The sequence below is a fragment of the Apaloderma vittatum genome, unplaced genomic scaffold (assembly GCF_000703405.1).
Source record: "Apaloderma vittatum isolate BGI_N311 unplaced genomic scaffold, ASM70340v1 scaffold12985, whole genome shotgun sequence".
NCBI lineage: Eukaryota > Metazoa > Chordata > Aves > Trogoniformes > Trogonidae > Apaloderma > Apaloderma vittatum.
In genome coordinates, this window is record NW_009718885.1 from 6,055 (window position 1) to 22,087 (window position 16,033).

Consider the following 16,033-nt stretch of genomic DNA (forward strand, 5'->3'; position numbering starts at 1 on the left):
GCGCTCTCTGCTCTGGCGCCTGGAGCCCATCCTCCCCCCTCTCCTTCTTCATTGACCTTGGTGTCTTCACAGATTCTCACTCCTCCATCTCCGTGCCAGCTGTTGTGGTGCAGTTCTTTGTCCCCGTTCTTAAATATGTTTCCACAGAGACAGATAGGCTCAGCCTTGGTGCAGTGGCATGTCCCTCTTTGGAGCTGGCTGGCATTGGCTCTATCAAACTCGGGAAGCTTCTAGTAGCTTCTTGCAGAAGCCACCCTGCAGCTCCCTGCCTGCCGCCACTAAAATCCGGCCGCGCCAACCCAATACAAGTGCAGATGATCTGTACAGTTGCGTGTTAAAGCTGGACTGGGCTCTAAATCACATTTTCAAACATGTTATATTATACATTTAGGCTGCTAATTCTTTCATGAATATACTGGTTGTAATCCAGCGGTGGCAGGGGGCACCAAACGCTTGCTCTGCCCCAACAGCTAACAAGTACATCTGCTTCTTTCCACTGGGCTTACTGAAGCTTGGAGCAGGCTTGTGGCTTCATGTCTGCTTCAAGACACAGGCTTTTCCCATGCTTGAAGGGTTCATGCAAATTGAGTTTGGTGATCACAGCTCATTTCAAGCTTGTCCATTGGACAAGTATCTAGGACTGCATTAATGATAGTTAAAGATTGTATAGTCTTATCAGTCTTCCAGCCACAGAAGTGGTGGTGGAGTCCCTCAAGTATCAGCACTGGGACCAGTCTTGTTTAACGTCTTCGCCAGCAACATGGACAGTGGCATTGAGTGCACCCTCAGCAGGTTTGCCAATGACACCAAGCTGTGTGATGCAGTTGACACACTGGAGGGAAGGGATGTCATCCAGAGAGACGTGGACAGGCATGAGAGGTGGGCCCTTGAAAATGTGAAGTTCAGCAAGGCCAAGCGAGAGCAATCCCAAGCACAGGTATAGGCTGGGCAGTGACTGGCTTGAGAGCAACCCTGAAGAGAAAGACTTGGGGGTACTGGTGGATGAGAAGCTCAGCATGAGCCGTCAGTGTGCACTTGCAGCCCAGAAAGCCAATCGTGTCCTGGGCTGCATCAAGAGGTGCGTGGCCAGCAGGTCAAGGGAGGTGATTCTCCCCCTCTACTCCACTCTCATGAGACCCCACCTGGAGCACGGCGTCCAGTTCTGGAGCCCACAGCACAAGAAAGATTTGAATGTGCTGTAGTGTGTCCAGAGAAGGGCCACAAGGCTGATTAGAGGGCTGGAGCACCTCTCCTATGAAGACAGACTGAGAGAGTTGGGGTTGTTCAGTCTGCAGAAAAGAAGGCTACAAGGAGACCTTACTGTGGCCTTCCAGTATCTCAAGGGTGCCTACAAGAAAGCTGGTGAGAGGCTTTTTAGGATGTCGGGTAGTGGTAGGACTAGAGGGAATGGATTGAAGCTAAAGATGGATTGGTTTAGACTAGACATTAGGAAGAAGTTCTTCACCATGAGGGTGGTGAGACACTGGCACAGGTTGCCCAGAGTGGTGGTGGAAGCCCCATCCCTGGAGGTTTTTAAGGCCAGGCTGGATGGGGCTCTGGGCAACCTGATCTAGTGGGGGATGTCCCTGCCCATGGCAGAGGGGTTGGAACTAGATGAACTTCAAGGTCCTTCCAACCCTGACAATTCTATGATTCTGTGATAACACGGTATGGGGGTGTATGGACAGGATTAACTGCCATGCTCTTACCGTGAGCAGGTAGATGGGTTCCTTTTACAGCTCTCTTTTAATTATTTTTATGTGGGCTAAATTCATGTGAAACTGCATTACTGATTAAAGGTACATCATTAGAATAGTAAACCAGTGTAAAGCAGTATAAATGACCATATCACAGTAAGGGAGAAATGTTTTATTTTGAAGTTACAGTTAACCCTGAGCATCAGCTTTTAAATAGAAGTGCAGAGCTTAATATGTTTGTATGTTGACTTTCAGAAGTGTTTTTTGGAAATGAAGCCTCAAATTTTCTAATCTACATACAGTTAAATACCAGTAGGTAAGAACGAAAATTGTATGCATTTTTTTCTGTGCTCAGGTGGTTGACTGCTTGGAAAAGGATATTCTGGATATTTCCTGAGAAATTTGTCTTAAAATTAGTGTCCAATTAGACCACCTACTTCTCTTTGCCATGTTACCAAGATACTGACTTGGCATCCAAAATATCACTTGGTTCATTTGTCTTGAAAGTGACTAAAGCTCTGTACTCTGTTTCTAATCTTGTGGTATGTGGGAGAAATGGCAGAATGATAACAGATTTTTTCTTCATTATTCTTTCTCCAGCATGGGAGATTGTGTAGTGGAGACCACATCCTGAAAATTGGTGATACAGACCTAGCTGGAATGAGCAGTGAGCAGGTGGCACAAGTTCTGAGGCAGTGTGGAAATCGAGTGAAACTGGTAATTGCAAGAGGTCCTGTTGAGGAGCCACCTCCACCAGCAGTCCCTCCAGGTACACCAGTACCTATCTCCACACCAGAGAAACAGGTAAGCCACAGTGAATATACTTAACTCATGGCAAACTTCTACTTGAAACTTCCTTTTGTTCTAACTGCTATTTCAATGTCTTTCATGCTTTTGTTCTCAAAAGCTAGGATTTTCGTTCCCAGCAGGGGTGTTCTCAGCTGGCAGTCTGAGAGAATTTGAATGTCATGAGCTCACAATGCAAAGGCACTGTGTGCTCAAAGCCTTTTGGGATCAAGGCTTAGGACTTCCACAAGTATGATCTGAATAACATAGTTCTGAGTTGCTTGTGATTGTCCAGTAATGCAATCTTTTCTTCAGGCAGAGTAAGCTCGCTCTGTAGCCTTTCTCTGTCTGCCTCTCCTTTTCTTCTCCAGGAGCATATCTTATTTTTGTTATCATTGCAGCCATTCATCAGATGGTTACTCCCTGTGCCAACCAGCACACAGATGCTGCTCCTTTCCTACATCACCTGGCATTGCTCATTTGCTAGACATCTTCCAAAAAAAGTCAGCCAGCTGCTACACTTATTCCCTTGCTGATAATTGTACTCTCTATGCTGTTACTCCTCTACAATTGTCAGCCACTTAAAAAGTGCTGTAAATATTATCATGTCCTGACAGCATAAAACCTCTACAAAATAGGTCATTTGCATGTAAGCAGCAAAGCATGGTTTCATGGGAGCCAGGAATAGTAGTATTTTGTCACATATAATTATGACCAGATACATTTAAATATGAATATGTGGAGTAAGTGAATAAGGGAAGAAAAGGGTGGTTGGTTTTGAGCCTACAACCAGATAGAATTTATGCCTTGCAAAGAATTTTTAGTTTTACTTTCTCCTGTTGTTTTTCTAGATGTTTTCTTCCAAGTTACAAGACACATAATTCTGGAAGAAAAAAAACTATTGCATTATTACGGTTGTTTTGCCTCTTGTCCACTGTAGTTGTATCTGTGGAAAACAAACATATATTCATTCTCTTTTGTGGCTGTAATACAAAGAAAAATAATCTTAATGTGGAGTTTTCTGAGTATCTGTGAGGGGAGATGGACTGGTACTTCTGTGTCTCTACAGCACTGAGAGGCAAGAAAACCTGGCTGTATTTTGCATAAACGGATCAATATTTAGCCCAAATTTTATTAACTGAAAAGCAGCAGTCGCAGAAAAGGAGTTAGATGATGCAGTGTTGAAGGCTGTATCTGCAGGTGCAGGATGTGTAGGATTTCTGGTACCAAGGAAATAGCTCAAAAACACCAAGTGGCAAAACTTTTTTGCCACCTTCCTCTCCATTTCCATCCTTCTCAATACTTTTTTCCTGGCACATCTCTCCTGGCAGGAGGCAGGCTATTTTTAAACTACTTCTGCCTGCACAAAATCTTGTTCTTGGAAGGAGCAACCCACTAATGGTGCTGCAGTCCTATTTAATTCAAGTCTGGAGGGAAGATGATGATGGAAATGTCTTGGTTTGTCAGTTCTTCCTGACAGATACAGGGTGGATGAAGGCTTCATGATGTTCTTGAATCTACCAGCGAGAGCAGAATGGCTTTACAGGATGGACACATCTCATCGTCTTCCCTGCAGATGTCTATCCTGTAAAAATTCATGCAGTTACAGAAATGGGAGCAGATTTCTAGTAGTAGCATTACCTGTGGCCAAAATAGTTTTGTTATCAAGCAGAGAGCTACTTGAAGCAGTAGAAATTTATTTTTCTGGTGTTTGATTGTGGTTTGAGGTGGAGTTGTTCAGATAAAGAATTGAAGTCAGTTTCTCTTTTGGCAAGTAGCACCATAGCTCTCCTGAAGTCTTTTTTTTGGCATGTGCATACTTACCTAGTCAAACTGGTTTTAGTTAGCATGAGCCACAAGCTTGGTTGCCGTATTGGCACTTTAAAAAATGCTAGCTGCTGTTTGTCACACAAAAGAGAAGAATAAAATACGAGGATAGCAGGATCTTGATAGATTCATACTGTATTTATGAATTCCCTTTTAAAATATGTGCATAAATTTTGATGTCTATAAAAATACAGTGAAACTGAAGCCTTATATATGTCATCATATGATATGCTGATATGTATCAGCTATGGAACTGGCTATTAACTATGTTCTGAGCTGCAAGATGAAATATTTTTTAAAAATTGAAATTTAATTTTTATAAGTTGATTTTTTTTTCTAAATGCAAAACCAAAGTTGTTGAAATGGGATTTTAATATGTATTTTACTTTCATTAGCAATAAATATATGAATTCGCTACCCAAAAATTCTTTGTTACTGAAATTCAGAGGATCGTCGTAGGTATTAGCAGAAATTTTCACTATCTACCTAACTGGAAGTGTGATTGCTACTTTCTAACCCAAAATTTTCAAGTCTTACAAAAACAAGAAATATAATTGCCTCACTAGTAGTAGCTTTTATTATGTTTTAAACTTGGCATGCATAGGAAAAAACATAACTAGTTGTTGAACAGGAATTTAAACAAATCGAATGCAAAATTCAATTTTGATCTTTTTGTCTTCTTTTTAATAACACAACACACTTAAGCTGGTTCTGAGGCGGTCCCAGATGCAAGCTACATATTCTAATGCTTAAGCATAGCTTCTGTAACTTAATGTACAAGAGATTCATTGTTAAATTTGTGCAAATTTCACCAGACATTTTAGTCATCAAATAGTTATTTTGTAGGTTAGAGGGTGATATCTCAGAGGCAGCGGGGTGGGGAGGACAATCAGCTGCATTGCTTTAGAGTGAAGACTGTTACCTGTATCTAGTTTCTCTGCTGAACACCAAATAAGAGCAGGACCAAAGTTGGTACTTTTTTTTTTTTTTTTTTAACCGTGTTAACGACATCAAGGACTGTAGTGGATCTTTAAAGGAAAAAAAAGCCTCCGTCCTAATCATGCTTTTCTTATTAGGCAGATGCTTCTGTTGATAGCTGTGGAGATGGTGAGAAATTTAATGTTGAGCTCACTAAAAACAACCAGGGATTAGGAATAACTATTGCTGGTTACATTGGAGACAAAACGTCAGGTAAGGATTGATTCCTGCCGTTTGCTATGCAATGTTTTGTGTACTGTGTTGTATGTGCATCAACGACTTTTTTTGAAGTTGTACAGACCAAAACTAAAATTAACTTTAAACCGCTCAAATATTTTTCAAGTTTATAAAGAAAAAGGAATTGCAAAACAATTCTAAAATAGATTGAGCCATTTTTGTCAGAACTAAGTGTTATTAAATTACATTTTCATTTTTAAAAGGCTCTTAAAAGATAATACGTTAATTCCGAGTAGTTTTAGGAGGTATTGCTACTATTCTTTAAATAATGTGTGTAGTACTGCTGACAGATCAAGAATTCCTTTGTGACTTCTGGCTATAATAAATGCTTGTTGACCTCTGGGCTGTCACAGCTAATAAATAAGTTAAATAAATACATGCAACAGTATTCATGTACAGCTGTGTATTTTTATGACATTTTTTCAGAAAATGACTCAGAACTTTGTTAGGCCTCCTTAGGGGGGATTAGTTGGCTCTAAGAAGCTGGACTAAATTTTAAAAGTCTATTTCATAGAACAGGATGGTCACAGTTCATTTAAGTCTACTGTTTAGCATCTTCAAGTTGAATCTTTAAAAGGCAAATAAAATTGTAGAACGTGCACTAGAACTGATAGCGTATTTTAACTGATTTAGTTCTTAACTATCACCTAAATTTGATTTTAAATTACTGTGCTGCATGTAACTGCATTAAAATATTCTTGCCTTAGGAATTAATTGGGCATCTCACGTAATTTTGTGACTTAACAGTTAAAGAACAGCTTTGCTGTCAGACAAGCAGCAATAAAACCTACTGGACAGCAGTATCTGCAGCTGAATCTTTCATGAATCACAAATAACAACTGGTCATATTACCATATAGCTGTTACAGGATATAGGAGCATTTGGAAATTAGTAAGGTCAGACATCTAATTATTCATAAAACCTGGGGAAAAAAAAATAAATTAAAAAGAGAAATGAATTGTCAATATCATGGCTTAAATATATTTGCAGTCATATTTTTTCTAAATTTAGTATAGTCATTAAAGCAAAACATAGATTTAGCCGTCTTTCCTGCTTACTTTTCTCATGTTGAGGCCCAGTGAAAGATGGGTTACAGGTCTGCAAAGGCACTGGGGTGCCTTGACAGCTGTTAAAACTCATTTTGTTGTTGATTGTCTTCCCATGAAATGTATTCGTTTAACAGAATTGGAACATTTGTTCAGAGAAAGTAGATTCTGGTAAGATTTCTGATACCAGTGTTACAGGCTTGTGTTCCTAAGACAAGATTTCATGCTAGTTTGTGCTAGTATTTTTCTCAATTTTATTTATACTATGCAAAATGTACGTGTAGGAACTCTATAGATTTTCACTTCACTGAGCTGTGGTTTCAAATTCCAGTATGCTTCTCCTGAAATTGATTTATGTTTTTAAAATGTCCCTTCTGTTTAAGTGTAATGTGTTTTATGTGTAGGACTTTTCCTTCTGATACAAAATGCCTAAAATGCCTAAGAAGGTTTTGTTTCAGGGTTTGAATTTTTTTTATTCCTTTATGTCTTTTTTTTTTTTTTTTATTGAATCAGGTATGACTTAGGGCTGTAGTTAAAAGCTGATTCAAATGTAAGTTGAAGTCCTGTACCTTAACATTTTTCTACCTTTGGTTATCCAAGCATGCATTTTCTTAAGCAGTCAGTAAGTACATAGAAAATATACAATTTTCCACGTTAGTGTACTGAAAATTAATTTCCTATTCTGCAGTTTTGAATCTGACCAAGAGGCAGAGATACTTTTTTTTGGCCATGTTGGTTTCAACATTTAGATTAAAGTAAGTTAGAATATTTACTGTTTTGCAGCAAGAATTGGAATTTGCCAAGGTAAGATGATCAATGAAATCTGGTCCAATGCAAGCTGACATTTAATCAGAGTCACCCTTTAGGAAAAGAGTAACATACATGTTTTACTTAAAGCATATACTTTTTTGATGATTCTCTTCTTTTCCCATCTGGAAATCGTGTCTTCTTTCTTTTTCTCCCTTTGGCTGGTGGCATTAGTAGGAGATTATTGCATTATTTAAATTGATTCTTAATAAATTAAGTAATTCAATTGTCACTGTTTCTTCATCCCAGAACCTTCTGGTATTTTTGTGAAAAGCATTACAAAGGGCAGTGCTGTTGAACATGATGGCAGAATCCATGTGGGAGATCAAATTATAGTTGTAAGTAAACACAGAAAGGAACGTGATCACTTGTCTACAAAACTATGTTGTAAAGAAATGCTCGTATTGTACTTGTACATTTAGGATTGGTGTTAAAATGGTGAGTCCTTTTTCTTCCTGACTTCACATTAGATTTCTGATTTTACTACCTGTGGGTAACTTATGTTTTTTAAGAAAATGCATTGTATGTATGTGTCTTATCAGTCGGAGCTTTGAGACTGCTTAGTAAAGGCAAAGTTTCGAAGTCCAATTCAAATGAAACGACTGTTTCCAAAATGATTTTAAAAGTATATCATAAAAGTTGTAGATGCTCAGGGAAAGAAGAAAATATTTTCATGGACAAAATGTTGGTTGTGTGGTGAAAACCAGGTCATGAGTGCATCAGTCATGTTTTTGTGGCTGTCCTTGAATTTGTGTGAAAGCGGCACTAAGAAAAAGTGCATGTATTCCATTTAAGTGACCTCAAACAAAAGTATAATAAATGTTTTTTGAGTATGATTTGCTTACATGTAGAGGAAGATAACTAAATAAGTGCCACTCATTTTTAACTACTTTATATTTAGAGGAGCACCAGAGGTGAAAGAAGTTCAGAGAAGGGCAGCAAAATGTTATGGGTCTGGGGGAACTCATTCTTCATGCAGGAGGAATTAAAATAATGGAATATGTGTGTTGTGTAGAAACAACTACAGGAATATAGTGTTGTATTTTGGAAATTAAAGGCGCTGGGGGTGAGACAGAGAAATAATAGGATAATAGAGAGTTTGCAGGAAGAGGAGGATAAAAAGCGATGTGTACTAGAGATAATGGAATGAAACTGAGCAATGCCATAGTCTTGAGTTTCAGAAGAAAAACCTGAGTTAATAAACAATGGAATGGCTTTAAACTGAAGAGCTCAAAATCTTTTTTTCTTTAAAATACTGAAATGATTGGCCAGAGATAGTTTGTGAATGGCTGATACAGTGTTTGGGAAGTTGGAATTCATAGCATTCAGTAGTGCTGTGCCTGAGGTCAGCTGGCCTCAGAAAGGCTGTGCTATGTATTTCTTCTTACCACAGTGGATGGATGTGTCTCTCCTCACCCTCCCCATCCCAGCGTTCCTAACAGTGGCTATGCTGCTTTATTCACCCAGTATTTTCTCCTCAGAGGTCAAGCAGGCAGGCTGCACAATGTGCCCCACGCAGCACATGTTGCATCCTCTCCCACCTTTGCAGAGCAGATCTCTGTGGCCACGCTGTGCTGCGCACCTGAAGCACTTCTCCCCACTTTGCTGGGATACTAGCTGTGAGGTACTCCAGTGAAAGTGCTCAGTGTACCCAGTGTTGTTTAGTCATCCAGGCTTTTGTTCCTGTCCCTCCACTTGCTTTGTGCTCAGGCTAACAGATGCTGAGAGCATACCATGTTATTTTGCCCTGGATTTTTTTTTTTTTCCTGGGTGGTGTCTTGTGGGCTGAAAAGCTGCTTAATCCTGCAGGTGGATGGAACAAATCTTCAGGGTTTTACTAACCAGCAAGCAGTTGATGTTTTGCGGCACACAGGACAAACGGTTCGGCTCACTTTGATCAGAAGAGGGCTTAAGCAGGAAAATCATATTCAGCCCCAGGAGGACTTCAATGCTGCAGCTGAAAAGGACTTACTGTTCCAAACAATGGATAGTAGCACAGCCAAAGGTAATTAAAACTGGCTTTGCTTTAAAGTTGGCTTGAAACAATTTTCTTCTCAATTGCAAACTGGAAATAATATGGGCTGGATTCATTCTGGGTAGCTATTACTGGTGGCAGAGCTGTGTACGTGAGGGGACAATTTGGTCTACTATGGTTTGATTAATCTTTTAGACACAGTGGTATTATTTGCTACATTTTCAAAGTGAGTGTTGAAAGCTCCGTGCTGCATCACACTTCTGGCTGAATTGCTTTGAGACTTTGATCCTGCAAATCTTCAAATGGTAAGCAGGCAGTGAATTTTTTATTTGTGCTCAAGGGTAGCTGCATTCAAGAGCAAGCAAAGCGATACCCTCCACAATGAGCAAAAGCAAGTCTCAATTCCTTTCAGTCTTGTGTGTCAGAGTCAAAAGCTTGAGGTATGAGTGGAGTGGCCTATATCTAGAAGTTGTTAATAACCTGACATTAACTTTATATGTGTACAAAATTCAGAACCCAATGACCAATATTAATTTTGCTGCTGATGCAATTAGTAAAGCTTAATCTTACACTGTGTGTGCCTCAAAGTATGTGTGCTGAGGTTTGGAAGTCAGTGTGCTTGAACAGAATTTCTGCACAGAGGCTGGATGCACAGATTTTTTTTCAGCTACTTATATTACAGGTTGATGACAGCACAAGCATATCAGAACTCATAGACTGAGGCGTAATCTACACTTTGTACAAAATTTTAGAAGACACAGTAGTGTGTTACCAGTATGGTATCCTCTTATTCCCACCTGTAGGAGAACATAGAGGAAATGCTCAGAAAGGGCTGTTTCTGCAGCCTAGAGGTATTCGAGACAGCTGACAGCTAACAACATACCTAACAGAACTCTCTGGTAGTAGAGGCTTTCTACAAGTGAAAAGTCTTGTGAGTGATGCAGGTTTCCAATTCAGTAGCATTTTCATTTTGCAATGTCAGCTTCCTGAATGGCACAAAGGGAAGAACAGGAAAAAAAAGAAAAAAAAAAAAGAAAAAAAGAGAGAGATCATACAAAAGTGCTAAAGAATGTTACATGTTTTCCAGTAACCTTTCAATCTTTCAGCAGCTACTGATAGTTGTGCTTTTTTTTTGTTTGTTTATTTCATTGAAAAATCCATCGAAGAAGGCAAAGCACTACCAAAAGACAAAATATCTTTAAAATACAGTATTTCTTCTGGGTCTCTCATACCAGATTACGTTTGCCAGATATGGATCCTGTGAAGTCCAGTGGAAGAGAGAGTCAATGCCCTGAGACATGCGTTTGAACTTGATGAATATTGTAACATGTAAAATAGCTGAAAAGGCTTATTCTTCTTTTTCTAGATTTCAGTGAAACAGAACAGGGATCTCCATCACTGCCATGCAGCACCAGTGCGGTAAATACTGGAGAGGATGTGAAACAACAGGAAACAGGTTCTGAACGTTTAGTATTTTATCCTCTGAAACTGCACTTGGGTGTGCTGACACGGAGATGAGGTGTTTTGTGTGCCTTTCCATCTCCTGTGTGCTGTGTAGCTGAGGTACAGCTAGAAAATAAAGCTAAATCATACCTGTGAGCACGTACTCTTGAGTGCTGTAAGATCATTGACTACCGTATACGTGTGGAAATAACATGTGTTGGAGATGTCACGTGAAGCTGTGTGCTTCTCCTACGTCCTCAGCCCTCTCTTTAGCTTTGCATTTCTATTCTGTATTAAACCTTTTCCCTTCTCATTGTTCAGTTCCTTATCTTACGTTTCCAACTGCCTGCATCTGCCCAACTGCAGTTCCAGGATTTCTGCATCTTCTGATAAATTTTCTTTTCACAAAATTCCTGAGCTTGCATTCATTTCATTCCGTGTTCTCTGATAATGTTTGAAATTGAGTAGTTCTGATGCACTGTTATGCTCTGATTTTTCCCATACTTTTTGTGGAAATTCTTACTTTCTAATGAGTATTTTCCTTTTGCTCTTGAGCTTTTAGGGCACTATGCAGCATTTCAGGAGTCCTATGTGATATGTTTTCCAGATTGAGACAACACTTCATGTGTTTTCTGACATTTTCCTGCTTCCAGAGCTAGAGGGGAACTGAAAAGCATCACCTATATGAGTTCTGTAATATGTATCTTTTCCTAACTCATGCTTTCTGTTACCCTGGATAGCTGAAGAATTTAACACCTTTCCTTCAGATACTGCAGGATCTCAGCTTTGGGAAAAGTATTGTCGTATTTGAATGCCACATAACACTTGCCTTTAATAATGTTCGTGAGCGATGACAAGATTTAAAGCACTCTCTGAGGCTGTTAGTCACTTCGGATTCTTACTAAACATCAGTGGGAACTGAGAATTTAACCTTGTAATAAGGATTTCAATGTTTGCGATGAGCTTTCACATTGGAAGAGTTTATTTTGATACTTAGTGTAGGCAAAGCACAGACTATGGACCTTGAATATAAAATCATGTAGGGTTTTGTTAAATTTGCTGTGTTTGCTGGCTGTTGTATCTAGATACTGCTTTTTATTGTTTCCCTGTCCTAGAATTTAAACAGTATGAATGAGGAGAAGAGGAGCAGGAGGAAAGCATTTCTCTATCTTTTCAGCCTGCAGATAAACTTTCAGTCAAGAGTTGCTGAAGTTTACTGCCTAGCCTATCATTGCATTTTTTGCAACATCACTACTTTTCTCACCTCCTTCTCTTCTGGTTTCATTGCTGCTCTTTAGCTAGAAGGGTTATTCTCACTGTATGTGTGCGTATATGTGAATCTAACAAAAAAAACACCATGAAAAACCTCAGGTTAAGTCTTCCATTCTCTCACTGCCCTCTAGGACCTACAGTTTTAAAAAAAATATTTTACAGTTGTGCTCATAGTTTTGGAAGTACAAATCCTGTAGATTTTGTTTGAAAACGTTCCTTGGGCACTCTCTATAAAATGCAAGGTCTGTCCAAGAGGATCAGTATGCAGTTATCACGTACGAAAGTATTTTGATCATCCGTTGAAACCATATGACCACCTTGCATACAGTCGGGTTTAACAAATATCTGAGGCATTCATGTAGCATTTTTATTTACTTTGTGCCCATAAATGCACTCAACACTGAGACTAGTTTAAATATATCAAAATGCTGTCACAGTAATCTCAGACATAACTTTTAGATTTCCAGCTAACTACTACAGAAGAAGCAGCTGCTAAGGCAAAGTGGCAGAGGATTATGGGTTCAAATTATGAAATAGTGGTACGTAAACTTTGATTATATTTGTAAATTCCTTTGATGTGTCCACATATTATACAAATAGAAATATGTTTGTATTGTAATTGTTCCTTTATTTGTAAAATTCATACATATGCTTCTTAATCTGTTGAATTTATTGTGTTTTGATTGTAAACTTCAAATATGATTATATATTTTTCTGAATTCATTTTAGCAAAATAATCACAAGCTTTGTAGTTTACTGTGTGTATGAGTATTGTTTTACAGATTTTCTAGATTCAAGAGGATAAATATATATTGGAGAAAAATAATACTGAAGGTGAACTTCAAAACTTCCTTCATTAGCTGGAATTTGAAGCTAATGCTTGAAACTTCTACCCATTCTACATACTAAATGAATTATTTGATGTAATGATAAAAGTAATGCATAGGAAATTTACTGTAGATACAGCTGAAAAGCAATATCTGAGTTTAAGACTCTATTTCAAAATTATATTCCAGAGCTGTAGTCTCTGCATTACTAGATATATTGCTGTCATACAGAGTTCTCACTTGCATATGCTGAAAGTAAATGCTTATACTGAAGGAGTAAATGCTTATACTGAAGGAGTAAATGGTCATGACCAAGTTTCAGTTTTTACCTGACTGTCTCCATTACTCGTGAAAATATTTCTGCTTTCTCATGTCTGGAATGTTCACCTCACTGCATGGAAATTGAAAAGGAAAGTAACAGATAAGGCTATAAATATGTCAGAAGGAACCATTACTTCATCTCCTCTTAGGTGGCTGTAGTTAACAAATTTACTGAAAGCAGTGGGTTAGGAATAAGCCTTGAAGCTACGGTGGGACATCATTTCATCAGATCTATCTTGCCGGAAGGGCCAGTTGGACGAAGTGGCAAGCTGTTCAGCGGAGACGAGCTGCTGGAAGTAAGAAAAAAGTACCGCTTTATCTTAGTCTGTATTTAGTAAGGTTTTTGAGCAGTCACTTGCTTCTCGTGGGTTATGACTTCGGTAGTGTAGCATATCTAACTGCGTACCATCTGTAAACAGAAGTGGTTGAGCAGTCACTTTGTAGGTACTTACACATATTTTACGTGAATGCATATTCTTACCTGCATTTCTCAGCTGATAGATGATTTTTCAGATACAGTTCAAGGTCTACAGAAAAGAATACCTAGCGGAAGCATTAAGATTTAATAGGAATATCCCTATATAGTAAAGGGATTAAACAGATGTTAACCTGTTTCCTTTTCTAAATATTTTTTTTAAATTAAAAATGTGAATTTGATTCACATGAATGCAAGAAATACAAAGTAACAGAGTATGTGGTGTTTATAGGGTCGTGTCATACAATTTATAAGACTGTCCATACAATTAAAAATTAATCTTGGTGCTGTCTCTGAGCACCAAGCTGAGCAGAAATCAAGGGTTGACAATGTCTCTGTTTTTTATTGTTTTGGGTTGTTTTTTCAAGAAATCACATTATTAGTGAGTTGATTTTTTTTTTGTCCATTTTTGTAATACATTCTAAACGATGTGTTCTTCTAAACACTGTGTATTCTTTATTTGTTGAGGTGAATGAGATCTCTTTGCTTGGAGAAAACCACAAGGATGTGGTCAATATCTTGAAAGAACTGCCAATTAAGGTGACAATGGTGTGCTGTCGTCCAGTGGCTCCCCCCATCACTCACCCAGAAGTACTGGAGAGTCTAAGTCTGTCTGAAGTTCAGCTCACAGAAAAGGTATTTTGTCTAAAAAATACACTTAGAAACTGCCTGTTTCCTTGAGAGAAAACTTAAAATGTTCTTGTACAAGATTAGAAGTAGTTTTAGCATTTTGGGACTTGGAACCAGATAAACAGAAACAGGCAAATTATGTTTATCAGCCATACTTTAGGCCACTAGGAGGTCTACCACCTGGTAGATGATGGGCAGAAATACTCTGGGATGCAGCTCTGTCTACTCAAGTACTTAACTTCTGTTCTGCAGGTGGCCTGTGGGGGTGTGGCAAGTTGAACTGTCTTTTCTTCAGAGTCTGAATATGTTTAATCTGATTTTGAACATTGCTTTCCAGATTTATCTTGTGCAGAACTGAATGTGCATTCACTGTTGGTCACTCTGTTGCTTTTAAGTGCAAAGCTCTAGGCAGCCTGATGTGTGAAACGTGTAGGAATTACCTGCAGTACAGTATACAAAGCATTTCATTAATTCTGAGCTGTGGGCAAGGCACCAACGTCAGTTTATAGTTGCTAATCTTTTCTATGAAACCAAGGGAACTGAAGAACATGTGTATTTTTAGACATATCATTTAATACTAGATGTTTCCTGTATATTTAAATTAATGCACTAATGAAGTTTTTGGAACTTTTCCAGTGAGCACTTTCATACACTTGGCAGCATAGCTGTTTTGTTACAAGGACATGTAAATTCTGTTCTAGGCTAATCTGACTTGATAACTCTGCCTAGAACTTGTACTTTATCTGTGTTTAGAGGCTCATCGCTTAGTTTTTTTATCTTGTTCTTCACGAACAGAGTTTTGTGTCTGCAGATCCGCAAACATTATTTGGGAACATTCACTGTTTTCTCAGGCTCACGTAGAACTTGGGTTCATTGGCTCCTCGGACACGGAGAGAACCGCTTTGGAAATAGCTGACGGGGGTCAGAGTATGGAGGAGGTGCAAAGCTCATCTTTGGCAATGTGGGAAGCAGAAGTACAACACATTGAGCTGGAGAAAGGAAGTACGGGACTTGGATTTAGCATATTGGACTACCAGGTAATGTCTGCACTCTTTTATTTGAATAGGTAACAAGATACTTGTATTGTTTGGATCTTACTGTGTGCTCTAAATACATGTTTTAATGGTAAATGTTGATGAAGACCAAGGAATACAGCAAAGCTAAATGGGTAACACTAGTGGGATGCCACTAGTTACATTACTTATTCTTCTTACTGTATTAAGATAACAGGTTCTAATGGTAATGATAGTACTGATTCAGAAAAAATAGATAATCTGTAATATACTAAGGTCATCTTAGTATATTAAGAAAGCTCATCTTCTAGTGCCCTGGGGCAGTGAGTGATGTAGTTAGAATATTCAGGCATTTAGCCATGTATTTTGCACCTGCAGTGAGGTGCTTAGGGTAAGATCCAATAAAGGACTTATGTGCTTAAAGCAGGATTTACTAAAATTCCGAACTGCAGTTCTGAAATCCCTTGCTTAGCTTCTGTCTGTCCAGGATGTACCTAAATGCCCCCATTCATTCTGTGTTTGACTTCAAAAGTGTTTTTTTTATTTCAAGCTGTGATTCTTGGTGTGTCCTGTGGTACAGCTCAGTGCCTGTCTGCTGCCTGTGCTTTGGTCAGGATCCCAGAAAAACCATTTCTTTGGTTCCCAGTTGTCACAGTGGATAATTTTTAATCTGACCATGTAATTTCTCCCTGCATTCAG

At 38.7% G+C, this 16,033-nt stretch overlaps 1 protein-coding gene across 1 annotated transcript in view; it reads left to right on the forward strand.

Annotated features, from left to right (window-relative positions):
- Nucleotides 1–16,033, forward strand: part of LOC104274719 (multiple PDZ domain protein-like) — a gene marked incomplete at both ends in the record, with an annotated part of 40,593 nt that overhangs the window by 3,253 nt on the left and 21,307 nt on the right. The window contains 9 exons of the mRNA XM_009870425.1: nucleotides 2,298–2,501; nucleotides 5,387–5,501; nucleotides 7,628–7,716; nucleotides 9,188–9,383; nucleotides 10,720–10,809; nucleotides 12,528–12,607; nucleotides 13,366–13,512; nucleotides 14,160–14,327; nucleotides 15,173–15,358. Of these exons, the coding sequence (XP_009868727.1) occupies nucleotides 2,298–2,501; nucleotides 5,387–5,501; nucleotides 7,628–7,716; nucleotides 9,188–9,383; nucleotides 10,720–10,809; nucleotides 12,528–12,607; nucleotides 13,366–13,512; nucleotides 14,160–14,327; nucleotides 15,173–15,358 (1,275 nt within the window). The remainder of the gene's footprint in view (nucleotides 1–2,297; nucleotides 2,502–5,386; nucleotides 5,502–7,627; nucleotides 7,717–9,187; nucleotides 9,384–10,719; nucleotides 10,810–12,527; nucleotides 12,608–13,365; nucleotides 13,513–14,159; nucleotides 14,328–15,172; nucleotides 15,359–16,033) is intronic.